Source organism: Cinclus cinclus, chromosome 10 (genome assembly GCF_963662255.1).
Source record: "Cinclus cinclus chromosome 10, bCinCin1.1, whole genome shotgun sequence".
Lineage (NCBI taxonomy): Eukaryota > Metazoa > Chordata > Aves > Passeriformes > Cinclidae > Cinclus > Cinclus cinclus.
The window spans coordinates 8330073-8354495 of NC_085055.1; the positions used below are offsets into that span (position 1 = coordinate 8330073).

The window sequence follows — 24423 nt, forward strand, 5'->3', positions numbered from 1 at the left end:
CAAAGCCCAGCAGAGCTAAGTTAGAATGCAAGAATTAAACACACTAAGGAAACAAATTTGCACTGATAAGGTTTAAGCAGGTTAAAGGATTTGAGAAGATTCTGTCCCACCAGAATTCCCAGTTCAAGCCCTTAAGCAAAACATTTCTGAAGGTCAAAAAGAACTTCAAAATTATTGTATCAGAGAAAGAATTTCTTAGTTTGGATTCCTTTTTTAAATTTCTATTTATTTTTCTTTCTCATCATTTGTGCCCCTTGCTTACTTTCTGAAAAGGTTTGCTTATTCTCTCAGCCCTAGCAGACAAACAGTGAGGTCAGTTACTGATACAAGTTGCTGTGCTACAGATTGTTCTAAAGAGGAACTAAAAATCCAGCTATAAACAGAAAGGAAATCCCATCCTTTCTCTTATTCTTCTGCACATTGCTGTCACCTCTTTTTTTGATAATCCATGTTAAGTCAACCGAAAACTAAGCCAGGAATAAAGTTGTTGTAATAAGGTAAAGCAATCATTTCCTTAGTGATTGATTCTGATCTGGGTTAGTTCTCTGCAAAGATGCTTGAAGGGTACAAGTGCTAGTAATGCATGGGGCGGGGGGGGGGGGGGGGGGGGGGGGTGGCAAAGCCAGGACTACCCCATCCAGCAGAGAATCAGACTTAGGTCAGCTAAGACCAAAAGCCAAAATTAAGCACAGGTGACTGGTATCAACTTTTCTCTCAGATCAATTTTTCACCAAGCACGACTGTAAAACCTACAGAGAGTATTTGTTTAAATGCAATTTATCTTCTGATTAAAGTCAAGTTTCACATCAATGTTTGGTAGCCAACTTCCAAAGACTGAAGATCCTTCTGAAATATTTAAGTAACTCTTGTTCATGTTTGGAAATATCTGCTTAAGTTGCTAGATTTTTAGTTGCAACAGCAAGCCAGCTTTATGTACACTAGGGTAGTAGAAATCTGGAGAGGCAAGGTTAGGAGCAAGACTCTGTCTTGAGGGATGTATTGCCAACATGTTCCAATCCCTTGAGAAGAGGATAGACTGAGGCCATGGTGTGAAAGGAAATGCCTTGCAAACTTTCCCAAACAATCTCCATGACAGGTTAGAAATGTATCTTTCTCTGAAGAGCTCAAAAGCCTGTGAATCCACCTGGGCAGAAGCTGAACTAGTGCCTGATGTGATTTTCTGTCATGCAGCACATCTGAAGTTTTGTCCTGTCATTACACTGAGTTGTGATTGGTATTTCCAAGGCATTCTGTGCAACTTAATGATGGATGTACAGCTTTACCTGAGCCTGGCTCTGCAGGCACATATTTCTGCTGATTTTAAGTATTTCAGGGAAGACTGCTCAAATTCTTTGGATCACTGCATTTTTCAATTAATCTCATTTACCAAATTTGATGCTAATTTTAACATAGAATTACAGGAGTGGGAGAGGTCACAGATTAAAAAAACCTGTTCAGAGGCTGTGTTTTCCTGCGCTCCAGGAGTGGTTACAGACTTCATTAAAGTTGTTTCTACAGGCAGGAACATACACATTAGGAGACTACTGCAGCTGACTTATAAGGGGGAGAAAGTAGAGCTGTTCATATAAAAAAACTGAAATCTTGCCCTCCCAAATGGAAATGCATCCTCTAGGCATTATGTCAGCTTTCTAAGCCCATGTCAAAATATCTTGGAATACACTTCCATGGACGAAGAAACAGATTTTGTTGTTTTTTCCATTTAACCACTTCTTCAAAAACAGTCTTTGGATGCTTTATTTTGATGGAGATTTTTGTTTGTTTGTTTTAAAAAAGTCTTACAATTGATTGGTAAATTTAAAAACATTGAAATCTTTCTTCTGCATAGGTAAACTTCATTTTGATTTACTGTTGGTACATTCTGCAAAAATACACTGATGTGTATAAATTCATGCTTATAGCCACACTTCAAGGATTTCAATGACTACTTATGTTTAGAACACACCATACGTTTATGCACACGTCTAGGAATTCTCTGTTAATAATCCCCATAAAAGCTAAATTTACAGACTAATATTAAATTCTCAAAGCACTCTCCACTGTTGAGTTCAAGTGACTTCACATCCCAGCCTATTATGAAGATACTTCCTATTATACTTCTGTAAAATAGTAAGAAATAGGTAAGAAATTATTAACAATTCTTCACCCTACATTATGAATTATCTGTAATCAGAAAAGATCTAAAGAAACACACCACACCACATCATTTGCTCAGCAAGATATTGCTTGATTTCACAGACCACCCCCTGGTGGGAGGGTGCTACATGATACTATCCACAAAACTGAAACTTCCCAGATAAAAGGCATTAAAGGCAAAGTTCTAATCTCAGCATTTGAGAAATAAATGCAGATTTATAGCAGCATGGGACAGTCTCTTGCCTAGTGCCTCAGTAGTAAAAACTTCTTGATAGTTTCTGATTTTTGCGAGAGAAAAGTTAATTCATCTTCTTCCCAAAAATCTGTCCTTCACAACAATGCTGGATTGCTAGAACACAAATTCCTGCTCAGAGAATAGAACAAAAGAACATTTCCATAATATCTTGTTAAAAACCATCATGAATAACAAAACCCACATGTGGCAAACTGTAAAGCTAAAATATGCTCGCTACGATGGCTGGACACTGAACTAATTAAGAGATGCAGCAGACTGTACAGCAGACTTCATTCCTCTCTCCCCAGCCTGCCAGCAGACAAGTTTCATAGCTGAAATTGTATCTTAGAAAAATTCTAGCCACTGGCTCTGCCCTGAACTCTTCTTGCATCCAGCAAAATAATTTCAGAGCCTATTCACATAATTTCCGATCTCAGGAGCTGAAGGACTGGTTGCTTGCTCACTGCTGAACAGAGGCTAGTTAGCTCAAAAATATTTCCCTGGTTACCGTCAATGGAGACAAACCGTGAGCCACAGCAGCCACCACTGCTGCCAGCAGCATCTGAGTTTTATCTCCGGATCAAATACCGCTCAAGAGATCTCCCAGCCACCCTCCTGCAGCCTTCTCCAAGCTGTCACCAGCAGCTGAGCTCGGATGTCCACTAGGAGAAGCAACAGAAAGACACCGCGAAGAGCGGAGCCCCCCCTGAGCCCCCCGAGGCACTCACGAGCCCGTGCCCTCCCTGCTGGGCAGCCTGGCTTCTCGGCAGTCCCGCCGTGGCAATGAGCAATGAGCTCACCGAGCCGGCGGGGAGGGATGGAGAGAGGCAGCGCTCTGTGGAAGCAATCCTGGATCCAACCAACGGTGCACCCAAGAGCTGACGCTCTCCTGGAGGAGTCTGAACTAATCGCTTAGTAACAGCTTCGAGGCAAACCACAGCAGAGACCACTGCCTCGCACCGTGCCCAGGCTATAACCCTGCCCGCGGTACAGCAGCCTCGTCCCGCCTGGACAGCTCTCCTCAGGCTCCTCCAAACTAAAGGACGCTCTGGAGACATTCACAGCTTGGCACAAACGAAAAAAAATACAGCCCAACAAGCAACAAAACAGATTCACTTGCTCAGACTAAGGCATGGAAAGGGCTTTCATTAAAATAACTCTAAATAGTAGGGTATTCAGGGCCAAGGGAAACCAGCAGTGCTGCCGTCAATAGCTGTCTCGGAGTGCTATCCCGAAGGCACACCCACATGTCAGAATATAGTCCTGTTGCTTAAAGACAAAGGAGAAGACTGTGTGAGACCTATGAATTTGGTAGGAAACATGACCTCAGGTTTTGAACAGGGGAGTAATCACTTTTATATATTTAGTTCAATTAATACTTCAGGACACAAGTTTTCAGTGCATGAAGGGAGTACGTGTGTGGCTTGGTGAAGGTAACATCACACCTACAGCAGTCTGAAGCAATACTGGGAAGCAACATTAACATTAGATTAACTCATAAAATGTACTGTCCCCCACAACCCCCAGCAGCTCTGTAGCTTTAGATACAAATCACTCTTTGCCCAAGCTGCGGTAGCTGTCCTCTAGGATGCGTAATGTAATGGCAATACCTAGTTTGTTCTGTGTCTTCAGGCTCCAAGAAGACAAGTGTCATTCATTTTATAGATAGGGAAATCCAGACCATCAGTCAACCTCAGTTTTCCCCAGCTGTAAATTGAGGAGCAGACCAAAGTTGTTTTTACAGACAGGCTACTGGACAGTGGATCTGGCTTAAGGATAATACACCCAGTATTTCCATCCTTCTCCCATCAGCTAACCAACACAAACTATGACAATGCTTATAGTATAGCATGAGAAAACTAACAGAATTTTCTATGTAGTTACAAATAAATGACAGATCTAAGCAGAACATCACTGTGCTTGGTACAAGATACACTGAAGAGCTAATGACACCTGTAGCTTTACAGACACTACTTGGTGGATAAAGGTGTATCAGGAGAGTGGCAAGATACATGGATTTTATACTGCACTTCCTTTCCCAGCCTCCCCTACACTGCCTGCCAAACAAGTGAATTCATCAGTTGTAGTAGGTGTGCAATGTTACTCTCTGCTGCCTGTACCAGTATAAATGTCCACGTGTAACCAATGTACAGAATCTGTCTCCCATTCCAGACACCTTGTGCTCCCCTGGGAGCTTCCCCTCCAGCTCTGCTTGTGCAGAGCAAACAGATCACATCCCAGTTAGCCACCAAGCCCAGCTCAGCGCCAGGGGAGCCAAGGCAGCAGCAGAGCTGTGCACAGCTGGGTCCCCAGCCAGGTGTGGGTAGTGCAGGGCCTCTCCTGGCACCATCTGTCATCTTCCTGCTGGGATTGGCCTCCCTGGGAGCACAGAGGGACAAACTTCACAGCTTTACAGACAAGTGTCACATTGGTCCCGGTGGCTGGTAAATGTGCTGGATTATTACAGTCTAAAAGGCACTTTAACCCTGTGTGTAGAGATGCTGCAGAAGTAGCAGATCCAGACATGGAGACAGAAGATTAAATGCTACTCTGCAAGTGAATGTAAATTACTAAACTAATGTGGATTCAGGATATAAGGAGAGGAATGAACTCACCATGAAAATGGCACCAAGAAATTCCTCTCAGGCCACTACATTCTCCTCAGGCAGTACTTTAAGTTTCATAAGCTAAATTTACACATCAGACATTTTTTCATTTGGGTAATTAGTACAGGTAATTTCAGTATGCACTGGCAAAATGTCTTTGCCAATCTGAAAAGGCTTAGTTGTGCCTTTCTCAGAAGAACAGTATTTTGTACTATCCAAACATTGTCCTACCAGTATACAATCCATACAATAGGGTGATGCTGATGTTTCAGTTTTTGTTACTGGAAAGCAACTGTATCACACAATTAAGTTTACTTTAAAAAATAATATTAAAGGACACAATCCTCTCTGGCTACGATACAGCCCAGTTTCATTGAAATAACTTGCACCATGTCAGCATCTGTCTCCACATGTTCATGTGTTCATACCTGTGGGCGTGGGCTTCCAAAAGCATGACAAGGAATGGCTCACACCCAAGTGCCTCTAACTCGGAGACCATCTTCCCAGATTCTTCCACTGCAGGACCAGAGAGGACCACTAGGTTCATTGTGTTTGACTTGTTGAACACACAAGATGTTCATGGAAATTGGATTAAACCAGCATTTTAGAAAGCTCTTTAATCTCATGTTAAAGACTTCAGGCAACTGAAAATCCACTGTTTCCGCTAGAGATGGCCTAACACAAAGAAACTGGCTTGTGTTTCACAGCCCCCACTTTAACTTACAGCCCACTGATTTCTATTGTGGTTTTGACCTGAAAATTTAAGTTGCTCCCAATTTAATCCATTCTCTGACAGATGTCACTTCTTGAGTTTAGTGGTAAAGTCAAGGGAAAATGGAGCACAATTATACCTTTACCCCTCCCCATTTCACCTCAGCTTTTCCCAATGCTAGCAAATGATGACTTTACCAATTAACAATATCCCAATTTAAAAATCAGGTCTTCAGTTCTGTAGACCTCCTCAGAGGTGCCCCCAGAAGCACACTATCTCAAGGTAGTGACTCAGGAGTTTAGACAAGTAGCTTAAACTGAGCAATCCCCAGTTTAATGACTCATAGGCACAGGTTCTGAATATAAATAAGGCGTTAAGTCTGTGCAAAGCAAAGATGCTGGGATATTCCAGCATAGAAGAAGGTGGGAAAAAAGCTTGGTCAATAATTCTCATCTGTTGTAAAAGTCTGGAGGATACTTTTTCCCCTTAAAAATGGAATTAACTAATAGGATCAGAAATTTGTGCAACAAGACACTTGGCATAGTCCAAATGTTCGTATATAGCTGCACTGCTCCAACCAAGCATTTATTTATCATTCCTTTATACTTGACCTTAAGTATTTCTAGTAGATAATTTGCAGGTGGTGAAGAAGGAAAGTCCATGTCTTAGAAAACTCCCTGGTCAGGCTAATCCACAGTAAGATTCAGGTAATGAAGCAGCAGTACAATTTGTATTAAAAAAATCAGTACATTATCACAACAGAATTGGGTCTTTAAGGGAGGCCTGAAGCAGCAGAACTGGCTGAATTTGGAGAATAAGCTTTGTGGGCATAACCAGGGTGAGAGCTCTGCACAGGCACTCTCCAACCCCCCAGCATACTCAGCACCATTCTCCCCTGAAATCTTCTCCCCAGACAGTTTACACTACAATTTAGGTAATAAAAAAAGCAAACTGCTCTATTATATTGCGGTAATAAGTCCCACAAGTTAACAAAACATTGCCAATTATAGCAATCTGCCTATCCATGTTTAATGCTTTTCCATTTCACTGAGTTGTTTCTTATTCTGGTATCATGGGAGAAAGGGAAAAACATAAATACCCACAAGGCCTCTGCTATAACTTGCCCTCTGAGAATTTGTTCTCTTGATCCTTGCAGTACTACATCTCTCTCAGAATTCTTTTAAATGAAAATCAAGCTGTGCCCTCCCTGTTTCTCTCATAATTGTCTGGACTTTTCTGATTACGTAAACAGGGTTTTAGTATTTCTCAACCACAGCAGAGCACACTGCATATGAATGGCAACAGGTGTAAAGAAACACAAGCATCTAAGATAATTCACTACCTGATTTAAGCAGTCACCAGCCTTGAGCACAGATGAAAAAAACACATTTATTCCCTTAAAATATATAATCAACTTGCGGTCTCAAGCTCCACTGCATTCAGAGACAGTCACAGCCAGCACAGGACCCATTCATCCATGTAAAACCCCCCTAGGTGTATGATCCCATTGGAGGACTTGAGCATCACAAGACAGGCTAACTAGGAGCATGTGGGGACAAAGGGGCCAGTTTGGCAAGAGGTGTCCTCAAGCATTAAAGATGTTCACCAGCAGCTGGTCAACATAAATAGTCAGGTCTGTGCTGAAAAGACACGAGCCATGGTCCAAGAATGATGTATTTCATGGCAAGAGGCTATGCTTTGCTTTCTGCCTCAGTATCTGTTTCGTGAGGAACTGAGGGCACTCCAACAATGAACAGCCCTGGACTGGAGTCCCTGCCACATCTCTGCTTGGCTTTCTGGGAGCTTCTTCCCTTTGGTTCTCATAGCTGTGCTAAAACCAGCACCTTAGAGCTGCAGCTCCTGAGTCTCAAGGTCACATAGTGGTATTCAAAATAGCACCATTTGTACACCAGACCCCAGAGGGCACTTCATCACCTGTAGGCAGCTCATATAGCCTGTTGCAGGGAGCCAGGGCTGTGGAGCTCTGAGCAGGTGCCACGTGGCCAAAAGAAAACTGCCCTTCAGCTAGCCCCTCACAGCAGAACTTTATTTTTGTGAGCATTCACTATTTATCCCTTTACCTGAACAGAAGCCTACAACCACCCCTGTAACCACTCATCAGAACAAAACACACAGATTCAAAGAAAGCCTTGAAACTTGTATGACCCAGGAACTGGAATGGTTTGGCACAACACTGCTTGCTGCGGGGTACTGCTGATAAAAGGCAGGTAACCTGCTGGCCACTGCAACCATGTGGCCTCCATTTCTGCTGTAGTTACCTGCATGCCTTCCATATCTTCTCATTATGATATCTAATACACAAGATAAAATTGCCACAGAATATTCAAAGGGCTCCACAGGCATGGTCTGTATGTGTGTCTTGGGGATGGACAAGGTGGAAATTGTTCCATATTTTGGAGTGCTTGAAGTACTGAGTAAACATCAGCCAATTGGACCTGAGCAACACTCCAGCTCCATCTTTATACTGCAGAAAGGGTACCCCCCCTAAAGTAATGGTAAGCCAGGACATGCCACAGGGATCCTGCATTGCCACTAGGTTCAGAGAAATCCTGAGAAAAAGGCAATCAATGAGTCTTCGCTTGTAGGACTAGGTCGGGCAGACAGAATCCAAGTTCTCTGGGACAGATAATTTTTCTGACTCTGTGTTTATGCAGCACAGACAGCTAAAGGAAACTAGTCTAGTCATGGAAGTAGTAATAAGAAGTAGCCATAACTACATCATCAGGATCCATTTTTTATGGAGGTCAGTAATTCCCACTCCTACTTTACAGATAAGAAAACACAGGCCAAAAAAAACCCACAATGAACACAAGGTCAGAGTCGGTTCAGAGCAGGAGAAAACAACCCAGGCAATGTTATGAACTCCTGTGCCACCTTGCCAGCTCCTTAGCCCCTTTCTAACATTGTCACCACACACAGAGCTGCCCCAGTGTTCTCACAACTCACACAGCTACAATACCTGCAGCTGAAGGCACCTTGTCCTCAGCAATAACTGAACTTCTGCCCCTCTGGCAGCTTTACTGGCAGAATTGAATACTAAAGCAGTGAAGATGTTTTCTGCCTCACAAAATGACAACAGGCTCAGGCTGATCTGACACGCTCTCTGTTCTATAACAAAAAAAAATATTTTCTAAGGGATTTCCATATGGACTATGCCAGGTATGAGAGGCAGAGAAGGTGTTTCCCTGGGAACAGTAACCATGGCAAAGCCCTTACCAGTCTCTTCCCCTCTCTACTACAGGAAGAAAAAGAGCAGCAGATGCCTGATCCCTGCCTCCAGCAGGTCCACAGGCCCACAAAGCCATAAGCAACCTGATCAAATATTCAGGAAGGAACTTCAATGAATTCCACTGTCTTTTACTGGATACCAGACATTTCTGCCCTGCTCTGCGGAACTCGGAATGCCTCAGTACAAAGAATGCAACTGGAAACATCAGTGTTACTGAAAGGTCAGCCAAATACAACAATGCATAGGTAGGCACTGAGCCCAAAGATCAGCATGGATGGATCACCCACAGAAGCAGAGGTACAATAGACTGGCTTTGCAGTTTTCAGACCCTGACATTGTGCATTAGAGCCCTATTAAAGAAAGCATCTGCAAACCCCAGTTTGTGAGCAGTGGCTGCAGCCGATACCCTGCTCTGGTCCACCTCTTTTTCTACAGAATATTCTCGATTTACCAGAATAAATGCAACTCTCTTTACTGAAGAGCTAATTAAATCTTAATAAGCAATTTAACTTCCAAGTATAATCATGTTGCATGCTTTTGGGAATCATCATGCTCTAGTGAACATGTTATAAATTTATGGATTTGAGGTTTACTAAGTATTCAAGTTAACAGCGCAAATGAAAGGGGGCTCTTTGAAAAATCTTCCTCTCAATGACACAGAGGAAAAGCCTTCTATGATTCAGCAATCTTGACATCTGAATAGACAGTCAATGGCCTAGATTTCAACTACATCACTCCAGAGGTAACATGCACTTAGCACAAATTGATAGGCACCAGTACCTTATACTAGCAACCCTCTAAGATTGGAATACTGCCCTGTACCTGGGCTCACTCACACAGAGCACAAAAAGCTCCGTTTGCAACTTTCTGAATACAGTGAAACCAGAACCTTTACACAGGGGAAGATATTGGCCTTTCACACAGTAATTTAGGAACACAGGGTGACATGCTCAGCTGGGTCATGACACCCACTGCTCCATCTCTTTACATTTATTTTTTAAAAGAATTATCCATGCACAACATATATCTTCTCCTGATGTATACAGAAAACTCAGTGTGTAACACCTGAATGAAAAAAATCCAGAATGAGTCTAACATTCATTTTAACCTTCTTCAGGTCAAATCACTGCAAATATCCCAGAAATATACAGCCAAGTCAAATGCTGCAATCACACCTGAATTAACACCCAAATCCAGCCAGTTGCCTTTAATTATCACTGACTCCTCAGATAAAGCATTAATATAATCTCTTTTTGCAAGTTGCCTGGGGTTGAAATGCAATTACTACTATGAGAAGATGCTATTTTGTTTAAAGATGCTGCACATACCTTTCTTTGCCATGTGCTCCAGTCTAATGCATCCTCCTATAAAATCATGATAAGATTTCATTTCTCCTTCTGTTATCCGGACAGCAGTGAAAGGCAGATTCCTGGGTACCTGTTGTCCACATTTCCGACACCGAGAAGCCATTGCCACAGCCAAGGAGACTCTTGTCAGGAATCTGCTCTCTGTTTGCTGGAATCCAGCCTGATTCTTCAGCTGTCAGTCCAGCCTGGTGACTTTATCCCACTTAGTTCATTCAAGGTCACCCTCTCCAGCAGGATGCTCACCATTGCAATTGGCTAAGACTTTTATAGGCTTACTGACTGTACTCATTCCTCCCTCCTTGCTTTCAATATCAGTTTACTTTAATCTCTCATTCAGAATGAAAGCTGTGAACCTCAGCACAGCCCATGCCCTGAATGGCTTCCTTATCATTAATTTAAAGCTGTCTTATAAGCAATCATGAAGAGAAGATCCCAGATGCACATTGCAAGATCACAGAATTACTCTTAATGAGCATGCCAGATATGTTCGCAAAGAATTTTTCTTTGAGAAAAGGTTTTTCTTCATTATTTTTGGTCCCTTTCAGGCTTATGATTTTATGATTCTTCATCTCTGAGAATGGATTTTTTTACTTCTGCATCTCAGCTTGGACGGTGCAAGGAGACTGCTCTGCAGAGCTGCTCAACCAATTACTCACACGTCTGGCAGTGGCACTGGGAGGCTGCAACTGTACAGAAAAGCCCTCTGCTGCTGTGCACAGTCCCTGCTCATAAGATCTGATAATCAAAATGAACAGAGTAGCAAATGGAGGACAAGGGAAATATTGCTGGCAGACATGCTGTGTTAGCTGTGCAGCCCCTCAACTAATTTTTTTTTTAAATAAAGAAGTTGGATCCATTAGATGGACACCAAACTCAGATATTTGAAACATCCATTTAGAAATCCCCCTTGGAAGGGGCTGGATATTTAAGCTGACTTTTTTCCCTTTTAACAATTACCATAACACAACTCACAGGTTAGAGAGAGAGCCTTATGAAGACACTAGTTCTCAGGGTCCTGAGTGCAGAGAGCACTCAATCTTGATACAGCGAATTCAAAAGGAGTTTTCCCTAGGATCGGCAGGGGACTGTACAGGAGATGCATAACAGGCACAAGGCCAGCACTGGTGACAGTGCAAAGAATAGTGAGAACCCAATGAATCAGGGCTGAGCTGCTACCCAGAGCTCAACTGCAGTGACCTGAGCACAGAACGAGTTTCCTGCAAGGATCTTGCATACAGATTGAGAATCTTTGCCTTCTTCTGCCTCAGTCACTGACATCTGTTAGCACTTTACATAGTGTCAGAACATCCAGTGCTGTTCAGCTTGTGGCCTGCTCAGATCACAGCTGATCACTAGATGTGGAACGGGAAAGCAGAAGGCTAGTTAATCCAAATCAGAGAATGACCCAGAGGAGACAAAGATGTCCAGGAGAAAAAAGCCTCCTACAGTGCCATTACTAAAATGCTGAATAACTGGCTGTTCCACACTAAATGCCTGTAAGCTGAAATATACAGAAGTCCACTCACCCACCCCTACTCCTTTCCTGTTCCACAAATTTGCAGCTTCTCCCTGGCCAGCTCTGCTGCCTCAAGCACACAGAGACAGCTGTTTAAGCTTCCTAACCCAGCACACACAAACCAGTTATGTAATCAAACAGCTACCAGACTTGAGAACTGAGTCTCAGAACCTTTTGTATAAATGAAATGAAGCTATAAGGGACATTTCCACTCTTAAAGGTAAAAGATTTTACTACCTTCACCTCCGAATTTGCTATGTGGCATGAAGTTGCTCACTCCTCTGCTCTTTGCCTTTGCCAAAACCCTGCCTGCAAAGTGAGAACACTGATGTACTGTGCTGTTGAATAACCTGATTCATTAGCATCTGTAAAATATTTATTAGAGCCTCCATAGAGAAATCCCTAGGGTACAGCAATATGTTACAGATAGGGAGAGCAGTGGCACAAAAGACAGAAATACTTTGTAGAAAACTGTCATGATAAGAAAACTGAAAACACAGCCCTGCAGTTTTGTCTTTAAACATTTCCTCCCTCTTTTCTTTCATTACAGAGGCTCAAGGTGTCCTTACTTACATGGACAAACATTATATACCTTGGCAAATAAACTTTTCTGAAAATATATTAATGTCTGACATACACAGATTAATTGCATTTCAACCCTGCACATAGAGATAAAGGAGGGAGAATTCAGCATCTGTGGCAATAGATTTCTTTCTGCCACCCTCCCTCATGTACACTGTTGCCCACTGGTATCCACATGACTTAGGAACAGGAGGATCTGTGACATGCTTCATTCCATGGGAGAGACTTGATGCTGGAAATAGATGGAAGAAGAAATCTGTCCTAGGTGTGAGCTTTGGGAGCACAGGTGGCCACACAGCACAAAACAGGGAAATTATCTAAAATAATGTCCCAGTCTTTCCCTAGGAAACCCTGATCCACTACAATGCTAAATACAAACCTCTGCTGTCCGGGGTACCACTGCCATCATCCAGCTCCCGATCCAAAAATAAGCTGGCTGCAGCTGCTACACATTTAGCAACATAGCACATAAGGGTCACCTCAGGGACTGAGTGCTGTGAAGCAAGGGCTGGGATGGATGCATGGATGGATAGAAGAATCTGTTTGCTCTCCTGTAAGTTTCATTGCAGTCCCATTCACAAGCTGGGCTAGCTTCTCCTGACACATATGGAAAACCTGCCATGGGAGCACTGAGACCTGCCCTGTTTCCTACTACACAAATGACCTTTTCTGTAGTGGTCTGGCTGTATCTACACAGGAGCTGCAGTGAAGGCTGCCTTGCAGAAATTCTTTTATGTAACATGTTACCAAACACACACAGTGTGTATGATGGGGAATTCATAAATTTCCTCCAATTATAGCTGAAAGGTGTGAGTCTGTTCGAAAGCAATTTACTGCTCTTTGTGTGCAGAAGGTTGTAGTGCAGGGAACAGGTACAGAAAATGGTAAGCATGCTTCCCTGAGTCTTCTCCATAGTAACACAGAATGGATGGGCATTACTTTCCCACTCTTCCAAACAACCATAGCAAAATGGTTGGAAAATCTAAGGAGGAGGATATTTTCTGATCATGAATTGACAGCATTGCCTAGCAACATAATCTGGGTTGGTATGTCAATGAATAGGCAAGTAAATAAATGTAAGAAAATGTCATCAGAAATTAAAAATTAAACAACCCCCCCACACACACACAACAAAAATAAAGAAAAAAATCCACCCCACAACCCATGACCCAGATACCCTCAGATGCCATTACCCAAAACAGCCTGCAGAATTTCACTATTTCCTAATTTAATTAGAAATAACAGTTCACCTTGGAATTGATGTTTGCTGGAAAGTGCTTGTTGTCATGACTGTGTGGCCAGAGGATGGCAACAAATTTAAAGTCAGCTCAATTAAATCCATTTAAGCCTCATATCTCTTCTCATGAAACAACATGTTTCTGTCTCAAAAAGCAGTGCTGTGATGGTTGGTACCACTGTTAGGCATGAAACATGTAACAAACACGTTGGGTCTCGATGCTGAGCCCAAGGGAGATAATTTCTTGCGAAGAATCAAGATTTGAGTTTGGGAACAGCATTTATGTGTCAGAGGAAGAAGGAAGAGAAGTCTTCTTCTGCTGCATGTGTAAATGAGGCAGCTAGAAAACACTGTAAATCACTCAGTGTTTGCAATTTACCCACACAGTCATTAAAGCAGTTGAGGAGAAATGGGCACTGCTTTTCCATCAGAGCCTTCTAAGAACCATTAAGAAAGTTTAGTGTAGAAGAGACTGAAAAAATTACCTCTCTTATCCACCAACATTTTAGAAACAACAAAACATAAAACTCCAACAACAAAATGTATCTTACTTATTCATGAAGACCAGCAGCTCCCCCACCTACATATGCAGTATTCCACAATCTAAGAAATATGTAACCTAAGTCCAGTGCCACTATAAAGACTATAAGATACACACAGAAGCTAAGAAAATAATCTGTATTTCTTTCCTGAAACCCCAGCTTCACATTTTCCTATTTCACAATGTTTTATCTGTTGTTTGAACTAATCTTTGATAGCTATGCTGAAACACATTTTCATTTTACATATACCTCAATAACCTTCCTTCTGCCTTTGTATTTCCCAGATCATGAATCTGATAAACCACGAGGCATTTCAGTAGTTTGGCACAAAGGTTTCTTTTCAGAGCACTCTTGGTGTTGTGACAGGTAACATCCATTCCAGTGTTCAGCTAGGAAATAGAAACCAGTCTTTTTTATTAACTTCCATTTATTTTCTCCCAACTAATAAAAAGCAGACCAGGACTTCCTCTCCCTCCTTTTTTAATAAAGGGCTCCATCCCAGGCATTGTTTTAAACCCCAAGGAGTTAAAGGAACAAGTAGAGGAAAAAACATCTCTGTTCTTGAAATTCCTTGTAACATACAGCACTGTTTCAATTGCAACATGCAGTTCCTGCACTAGAAGGCACTAATTCCAGTGCCATATGGCTTCAGAATCTCATTACACTGATCTGCTTAAAGTGATTTCTTAACAGACAAGCAAAACATTTTTGGTCACCTTCAGCAGAGGAAAACAACAATTCTGCCACTGTTGACGCACATGAACTCCCACGCAAACTGCCAAAAGCAGGAGTGAGTAGTGAAGATCAAAGGATAACCTCAGCCAAAGAACTTGTTGTCAACTCAAAGCTATGAAGACATCAAGGTAATTCAAGGACCATTACCATCATTAAAAAAAAGAAAAAAGAAAAAATCCAAAACAAACAAAAATGCAGACAAAAAGAAACCTCCAAGCCAGTGACATCACTGCTGGATTAGATAGAATTCTCAGGAGATCAGGAGATGAGCAGAATCTTCACAGACCAAGCCGTGAGCACAGATTGCTGCTGCACCTGCACGGTTTATTTTACCTGGCTTCTCTTGATCTCTGCAACTAAGAGCAGATCACCAAGAACAGAAGGCATTTCTCTCCTACTTGGCAAGATAAACAATTAGATCCCAGAGTTACCACTGTGTATCTGACACAGGGGTAAGGAGTAGCTAGATCCAGGGTTTAGGCTTGGATGCAAAGTTATTCCAGTCTTGATCATGAAAATGCTTACAGACCTAAGTGAGACCAAGAGCATTTCTGAGCAATCTACCCAAAAGATGAATAGCTCTTGACTTAAAGTCATGAGAACAAACTGAAAGGCAAGTAAACTCAAAAAAAACCCACGAGTGAGACGCTGGGCAACACAGAGAAGGTTGTGATCTATAAAACCAGGCATGTCATATCCCCATTCTCCAACTCCTAAACCACATCACCAGTGCAGCACTAGTGCATGCACACAGACTTTGGATCATGGCCCTCCAGCAGCACCACGAGAACTGGAAAGGACAGACTCTGGACATTAAGAAGGGAACATATTTTCTCCTCTCTGTATTCTGCCACTGACACACTAAGTGACCTCCAGGGCATGGTAACCCTGATCGTTGCTGTCATCCAGAGCACTGCCCTGGATTCACTGCACCATTCCTCTTTCTTTCCCCCTTCACCTTTTCCTCCCTGCAGGGAACCTCTGGACACCTCCCAATGCAGAATAGCTGCTGGGAGCAGCCAAGACCACTAGGACAGCCTCCTTCCCTGAGGAACAGCTGTGCACATTCCCTGATGGAAATAGCATTTTTTTTTGCTTGCAATTCATAACTTGAAAAACATAAAGGAGAACCAAAAAGACACAGGGATAAAAATAGCATCTGAGAGCATCGCAAGGGTTGTTGATACTCCAGGCTTTTGGATACATGCCAAATGTGAGCTGAACAGGAAGAAAGAGCTTCTCACATTACAAAGTACAGTAAAGGCCTTTTGCAACGTTTTCTTGCCATCTCTCAAGCACTCAACACCAGTTACCACAAGGGGTAGGAGATTGGGCCTTAGGGACTATTGATTTTTCCCTCCTCGCCTGTCTGTGCACTGAGGTTCACTCAGTCACTCTGTGCAGTCCACAAGGAAAAAGGAGCTCTTGTAGAGACTTTCCCAGACACTGTTTTGCCTGACTGGGCTCTCAGCTGGCAGATACACATCAAACATACTCCTTTAGCATCCCCAGGGCAGAGTTTGTGCTCATCTAGGAGCACAAACTGAGGATAAAAATCAGTCAAAGAGGAGTTATTCCCTCTGCTCTGGCAATTGTGAAATACACCTTTCTTTTCCTTAGGCTAGGACTGATGTCAGAAACCAGAGGTCAGTCCTGAAGGACCTGCCCATACAGATGTTTCTCTGTGCTGAGCACCAGCAAATAAAAGGCTGGAACACTCCTTTGTGCATCCACAAGTGCAACCACACAGAGCAGCTGGATGCTTGCATGCACCTACACCCAGGTAACAGGAATTTGTCCCACTCAGTGCCTGATACTGCAGAGCTGCTCCTTCCTCATGTCCACCCACAGCCTGAACCCCTGCACCATTCCTAGCCCAGTTTATCCACTCCAGCCTTGCCTCTAAGCCACCAGCTGTAACAGATTTTAGGTTCTAGAAAGACACATTCTACAGGGTGATTTCCCAAGTCACACCAATGCCTGGTGTGAAGCAGCAAAATAAAGATATGAATAACTTGCTAGTCCGTGCACCATGTATGCACTTCCTTCACCTCTCCCCACCTGCAGCACTGCATCACACACCAGACACAGCAAGGCAAGACATTACCACACACAACCACACCCCCCACTCCTCTCCCTCTCCTCCTCAGCCAGCCCAATTATTGGGTTTTGTCACCACAGTTAATCTCAAATACGTAAATAGGATAAATTTACAGGAAACCAAGAGTTTCAATCCTTTGTCAAAACCAGGCAAGAGCTGCTAAAATTATATGGAAAAGGGCCAGCTGGGATAGAAAAAGCATGAGCATGAAAGCCTCATTTCCTTTCATAACAAGACTAAAATTATTCACTGATCTATATTAACAAGCAAGTATGCCCACACAGTAATAAAAGACATCTGTAAGTCAGCATCAGGTGCAGAAAGGGTATAGAGCTGCACCTGACTGAACTTTTCCTTCAAGAAGCAGCACAAGGGGTTTTCTGCAACATTCCACTAATGTTGTGACCTTCCCTGTCAACTCCAAGTGTCTCACATACAGCATTCACATGCTGGGAAGTGCTGAGTGCTGTCTGCACAAGGTTAGACCTCCAGCCCACATTAAATAAGGGCAGCGCTTTGAGTTCAACACTACCATGGACTTAAATTGCCTAAAACTGAGTGGTGCAGTGTTCTGATAAGAAATTGCTCTTTAGTCTTTCAGGAAACCTCATTACAAATGCTTTCTGCTGACCAGCAAAGATTAACTCAATAAAATGTATCTAAATCCCACATCCGTTTATGGACCTTAGTCCCAGTAGGCATAAGTTCACTTCATGGCATGTAGCACTAAATAATGCTTTGTACTTCTCCAGTACACTTTGTAGTGCACTCTGGCACGACAAAGATATTGTTACTTCCATGAAATAGACTATTTCCTTTCTAATTGCCAATAAAAGGATACAGTTTAAGAAGAATATTTTTGCTTAGATGTATTTGAGTATGCATCTCAGAGCTATTAAAAGAAAGCTCATGGGGGAAGAATAATTTCCCCTAAAGTTTTGTCCCACAGAAGCCTAAAAATGGGGAGGAATGTACTAAAAGAATATTTCTACACATCTCCCACTGACTTGAGAGCCCTTTGAATTGGCTTAACAATAATTTCACCCTCTCTTTAACCACTTCTTTGCTGCTCCTTTGTCATATAAATACACATAATTCTACACTATGTTTTCCTGTCTTTTGTTTAAATATACTTGCTTCAAGAATAGCAATCCATTGTAAAACAAACTAAAAAAAAAACCCAATATTTTTAATTGCATCAGAAGCACCCTAAGAACCCACCAGTGAAATTGAAAATCTCAAAACAAATAATGAAGCACAAGGAAAATATTCTTCAGCTGAGAACTGAATCCCAAGGTATTACAGTTTGTCTAAGATCAATTGCAATTACTGCAGTAAAGCAAAAAAAATGAAGAAATATCTACTGACATACTAAGAAATAGCCCTTTCTTGGATGTAGCCTTAAGCACGGCACATAAAGGATTTCTCAGTGTTATTTTATATAATTTGTAGATATCCCCATCTTTCCAACATTGAATTTAAAATAGGGTTCTGCTCATTAAGATTTTGCACCACTATCCGTATCAGTCTAATTACTATTACACATGCATTCAGGGTCAGCACATCTCATAGCAAAGGCTGCTGAACTGAAACTGCTAAGAATGAACTAATTGGGTAAAATAACAACAAAACACAGGGAGTTTTAAAATCAGGCTCAGTGACTGATTCCAAATATCAGCAGTGGCAGTGGACATTCCAGGTATTTTAGAGCATGTGAGCTCTGCTGAGAAAATATTTGCATTTAGCAGCAGCATGGAGTTAGAGTCCTAAGTATACCAGTCAGCCTGAACTGCCAGAGCCTTCTCACCTGAGGCTTCCACCAACATAGCCTCTACCCAAAGCTTCAGCTACTGCATTTAGGAAGGTCCCCACTCCCTTCCCCTCATGCTGTGGGTGATGTTGCTTTCAGGTGGTTTCTCTGCTGTTCTTGACCTGCAGTTCAGACTTGTTCGATTAATTTAGATCTGATATCTCATTTGAATGTCTCCATCTTCGCTCATATATTTTAGGACAGCTCTCTGGGGGGGTTAGAATGAACACATTAATGCAAATCTTATTTTTCTGTAAGGCACATTCCTAGCTTTATATTTGCTGGCAGATGTGTAAGACTTTAATAACTTCTGTAGTTTTTAATCAAGTTATCAAAATCACAACAGATTCTCGCATTTGCTGAAAGAGAAGCTGTTACAAGATTATGTTTTCCTATATTTTCTACAGATTAAAATAAACAGATATGTTTACTCCTAAATAGGAAAAGGGATTTTATGTGAAACTTAAACAATTGTTCCTACAAAGATCAAGAATAGCACACATGTAGTCAAGTGATGTCCTTCTATAGCATAACCCAGTTTGGATGAAAAGCTTAAATAGAAAACTTGGGTACCCCATTTGCAAAGATTCAGCCCCCATCTCGCTGTTTATCTCTGGTGACCTCGGTTCTCTCCGAATTAGTGCTGTCAGTACTTTGCAGGCTGCCTCAGGAGCGGAGAGATGCGCCGGTTCTGCGGGGTTTGGACCCGAGCGGGTTCCCATCCCGCGCCCTCCAGCGGCTCCTTCGCAAACCGAAGGCGCTGGGAGCGCCTGGATCTCTCTAGCAACTGACCTGGGTACCAAACCCGGCAGTGTCATCGGATCTCTTGGAAAAGGGACTTGAAGGAGAGAGGCTCCTCTGTCCAGCTCTGTAACATCCTTCCTTTCAGCTGATCCGAGAAGGGTCTGGCCCTATCCTTGAGGGTCTGGGGCAGTGGAAATTGCGGTGTCAAACGGTGCTGCTGTGCCCTCTGCTGCCCTTTCCCCCGCGGCGGAGGCGGCTGCTCTGGCACAGCTTCTTCCTGAGACGAACACACGCACATCCCCCTTCCCCAGGCAGCAGCCCTGCTCCGCTGTCCTGCTGGAAAGAGGATTCAGGTGATGACTGCTTGTGTTTCATTTCTCCTTCCCATTGCTGGACTGGGAAAACCTCGCACAGTAGTGACATCTCAGCTCTGAAGGGGGGAGTGAAGCTGGCACTGTGTGGCCTGTACAGAACTGCTGTTGCTGATACTGGGTAGAACAGGCACAAAATATCAGTGACAAGCTCCTCTTTGCTCTGTCCGACCAGTTCTGCTCCTCACAGGGCACTTGCTGCCAGCTCTCTGCTCCCAAACAAGATAAAAAGATACACAAGGCTCTGCTGTATAGCAAGAGTGTAATTCAATATGATCCAAAATGACAACTGCACATTGCTGAAACTGCATTGTCCCCTAGCTGAGAACAAAGCCAGGAAGATGGATTTTTATGAGCTATCAATAAAAATTACTAAAAAGTTACCTCAAACTGAACAGTGACTTCAAAGCCAGCTGTGAAGCCTCTTGGTTTCATTAATGTGGAAGGGGAAGAGATACAAGACACAGATAAACAGCACAAATATCTGAGGCAGATTAAATAGTGAGAATAGTTCAGAATCTCTCATTAAAAAAAAAATAGGAAGTCTGTTTTCACACAATTAGCTGATCACCGTAATAAGGATTAATCAGGTTTTCCCAGGAACCTTCCTGCACCAACAACTGGTATGTAATTGCCAGAAGCTCTCTGATCAGTTATGCACCTGCTTACAGCTCAGGGACATGCTAAGGCCACAGCTATTTCAGTTTGAAATAACCTTTTCTCTGGATATTGCAAGATCAATAGTATGGCTCCTATGTATATCATCAGCTTTGGCTTTTATGCTGCAAACACCAATATCGATCTCTTCAAAAATTTAGCCTTGGTTTCAGACACCTCTGAACCACAGTGTAATGGATAACAGTGAACTTCAGACTCATAGGGGGGAAATATTTATAGTCATGCTTTGTTAGGTGAAGGATTAATGATTGAAAACGAGAAGAAAACTCTCCTAACAGTAATTCAAGCCACAGCAATTTGGTGAGAATATGAAATCCATATCAGACAAAAATGCATTTGAAGTGCTAAAGTTACAACATATATGATTAACAGGCAGCATATTCAAACTTCTCACATCCAAATAATCTAATTCCTATTTATCATTGCTACTAGAGCTGCATGTGTTTGCTGCAGTTCTTTCTTTGATACCTGTCTGTCAGCAAGTGCACATGCTTGGAAAGTTATAATTAAACTGGAAGTATTGCTGTAGTAATAATTGGAGATACCAGTAACAGGGCTAATTGCCTACCTATTATACCCAAAATTCTTATATGTCTTAGAATTTAAAGGCAAAAGTCACTCTCCTGAAATACTGAAAGACACCCTCTCTGGTTTTAGATTTTTTTCACCTCTACACACTGAACCTGAAGTGGTTTTCCAGTGTAAAATGTGAGAAACTCCTACAAAATCTCTGGAGCTCAAGGCATGTAAGAGGAGAGTCAGATCCTATCAGCAGCTGTTGCCAGGCAGCAACAATGCTGTACATCAGCATTGTTTGTCTTGTATTTATGTCTCTGAAGAGCAGATAACTGCTCTTGTATTCGGGGCCAGCTGTAGACAATTCATTGCCCAAGGGAAACTAGAAATCACACAGCTCCTGGTCATGCAGAGGAAGCAGGAGCTAAATGGTTTGCAGCCCCTCATATCTCGTTGCCCTGGGCAACAGTCTGCACTGTAGAAGTGGCAGATCCAGCCTGTCTCACATGAATTCTGTAACTTGCGGTGTTAATATATGGATTGATACTATGACAGCCCTGCTGTAGTACTATTGGCGTGCTCACATATTAGGTGATACGGGTGGTTGCATAAACAGTCTCAGGATAAGAGCTACTGGTTTCCATCCAAGATCTTTGAGACACAGATGGAGCTAACTAGAAGCAGAGATTACAGGTTGCACTCATGGATGTGAGGAATCAGAATCCAAATCCTCTCAGCCTGGCTTTCCTTGAGCTCTGACAAACTAACTCAGGATCCCCATATGAACCCAGGACAATGCTGACAGTAGGTGCTAACTCTATGCTGCCTCTTATACCTATTTGCAGCAGGGGCTACAGCTGGGTCAGCTACAGCTGAGTGCACTCAGACAAAAATATCTGGTCCCATGGAGTGCTGAGTAGCAGCACTTCCCCAGTTATTCACACAGAAATAAAGAGCTCTTTGCACCTTTCTGGATCAGAGCCACTTTGCTGTAATATTGATAACAGATCATTTCCCATCACCTCTTTGCAATGTTTCAAAGGATTTTGGCTCCTGAAAAAATTTAACCTTTACTCCCATGCTTGAGCAATCCAGGTCAGGAATCAGTGACTTTTAAAATCAAAATAGCATTGGTCCAAAAAGGACCTTTGTGTCTCTGTCTAAACTTCCATACAGTCATATTTGCATTCATTGTAATAGTCCTGCTCTTACTGCAACTGAGTCCTCAGAGAACTTCACCTGTGTTGCTGTCATGTACCTCTGGAACCAGGAAAGCTCTGCAGACACAAGAGAGGGCTGGGCTGGCTGTCTTGAAGAGCCAAGCAAGTCCCTGTGTGCTCAGTGCAGGAGAGCTACTATGAGATGGTAGTACCTTATACTGGAGCCAAACTATGGGCACAATCCACCTTTGAGACAGGCAGACTAATGATAGTGAAATGAGTTGCAGTCTCCATGAAGGCATGGACACAAAGTGCTTCGGCTGTGCTTGTTTAGGTCCTGATTGCCTAGAAGATTCAGGATTTAAAGGTCATGATAGCAGCAATTTTGGAAAAATTCATTCTCAAGAACACTCCAAATACAAGGCACAGCAGGTGCAAAGCTGGTTTTGAGCATGCATGTGTGGGTGTGCGTGTTGTTCTGGCAAACAAAATAGACAATCATTTCATGACAGCATGAATTATTGATCCTGCTAGCCTGTCTTTCCTCTGGCCATTTTTCAGGAGATATTGTACTGTACCGTCAGGTAGGTCCCTGCAATGGCTAGAGAAGGTGGAGACAGAACACAGCAGCTTTGTAAACTGTATCCTAGGGTCCATGGAAATTTAAGATTCTCTGTCTCAGTTCAGGGCTCCATTCTCTACTACACTGTAGGAAATATTCTAATAACAAAGCAGGATGAATGCAGAATTATATTCAAAATAATTGATTACGGCAGAATTATTTGCCGGCCCCTGCCAAAAAGGCACCAGCCTTCTGCAATGCTGCCCTGCAAAAGAGGTGCATATAAATGTAATGTATTTCACCCTTGAATGAATGCTGTTGCTTCAGACTTTACCAGCTTGAATTCACATGCTGGACATGGCCCTCTTCCAGTACATGAGCTCAATCATTTCCTCAGAGGCAGTTATGCTTTTGGACTCACAGATGTTATCTGTGTTGTACTTACAGGACAGTGGATCTTGAAGATACTCATCTCAACCCATTTGTTCCCTACACATCTGTCCCCCATGCCAAAGTGGAGCCTTCTGTCCTTTGCTCCATTAAACTCAAGAGCTCTTTACAATGTTCCTGCTCCCTAAGCAGTATCTTCTTCCATGCCATGACTTACACATCACTGAAGGTATTTACAACTGATGTTTTCCCCTCTATGCATGTAAGAGTTGGCTGTTTATTCACCCTGTCTCCTTTCTGTTCCTTGGTTTCAGTCCTGGCAGCAGCTGCTGCACAGGTCACTGTGACTCACTGATTAGCAATGATCCATGTGCCATGTTATCTCTTTCATGTCGTTCTCCAGCACTTTCTCACGTGAGCAGGATCAGACAGCTTTGCAGAGAACTTTGATTTCTCCCATTCATTGACCCACTGACCACCTGGGGAAATCCAGATGTTAATATAAGATGAGGCAAGAGGTGGAAAAAGGGCCTTGTATTTAACTAGCTACCAGGCAATGTGATATGTCAGCTTAGTTTAATTTCCTGTGAGGCCATCTGAGCTCCCCTCTTCCACAGAGAGGGGAACAGACAGGGGCTCCTCTCTGCCTCCTTTTGGTCCTATTTGCTCTTTAAGCTTAGGCCTTAGCAATGAGAAATTATCATTACTTTTCTGTTAGCAAGAAATTAATTCTGCCAGCACCAGCATCTCTCATTGTGCTTGACTCAGAGACCTCACACAGGAGGAGACCTGTGCTTGTTTCACCCTGAAGATTCCTCCCATTTCCTCCTTCCAGGTAACCCTGGGCTTGCCCTGGAGTGTCTAAGAGCAGCCTGGGAAGAGCCACAGTCTGACTAGCTCATTGAATGCTGCTGTCATTTTTCCCTTGCTTTTGACCTAAGGTACCTCATTCTTTTTTAAAAAATTGTAATTTGATAGACAACCCTCTCCCTACCCCCCAAAAAAATAAAAATGTGCCCAAAAAAGCCCCCAGGACCCAAAAGAAGACTCCCATATAGTGTTAGCAAGAGCCTGCTCTGGAAGTCAGAGGTTTCTGCTTTCTGATCCACTAAAACTACCAATAGAGGGCTAATACTGTCTGAAAAACAGGCCTGA

General features: G+C 42.7%; 1 protein-coding gene across 1 annotated transcript in view; it reads right to left on the reverse strand.

Moving 5' to 3' along the window:
• Window positions 1-10427, reverse strand: part of MCF2L2 (MCF.2 cell line derived transforming sequence-like 2) — a 129936-nt gene extending 119509 nt beyond the window's left edge. Inside the window, exon 1 of the mRNA XM_062498913.1 lies at window positions 10286-10427. Within this exon, the coding sequence (XP_062354897.1) occupies window positions 10286-10427 (142 nt within the window). The remainder of the gene's footprint in view (window positions 1-10285) is intronic.
• Window positions 10428-24423: the final 13996 nt, after the last annotated feature.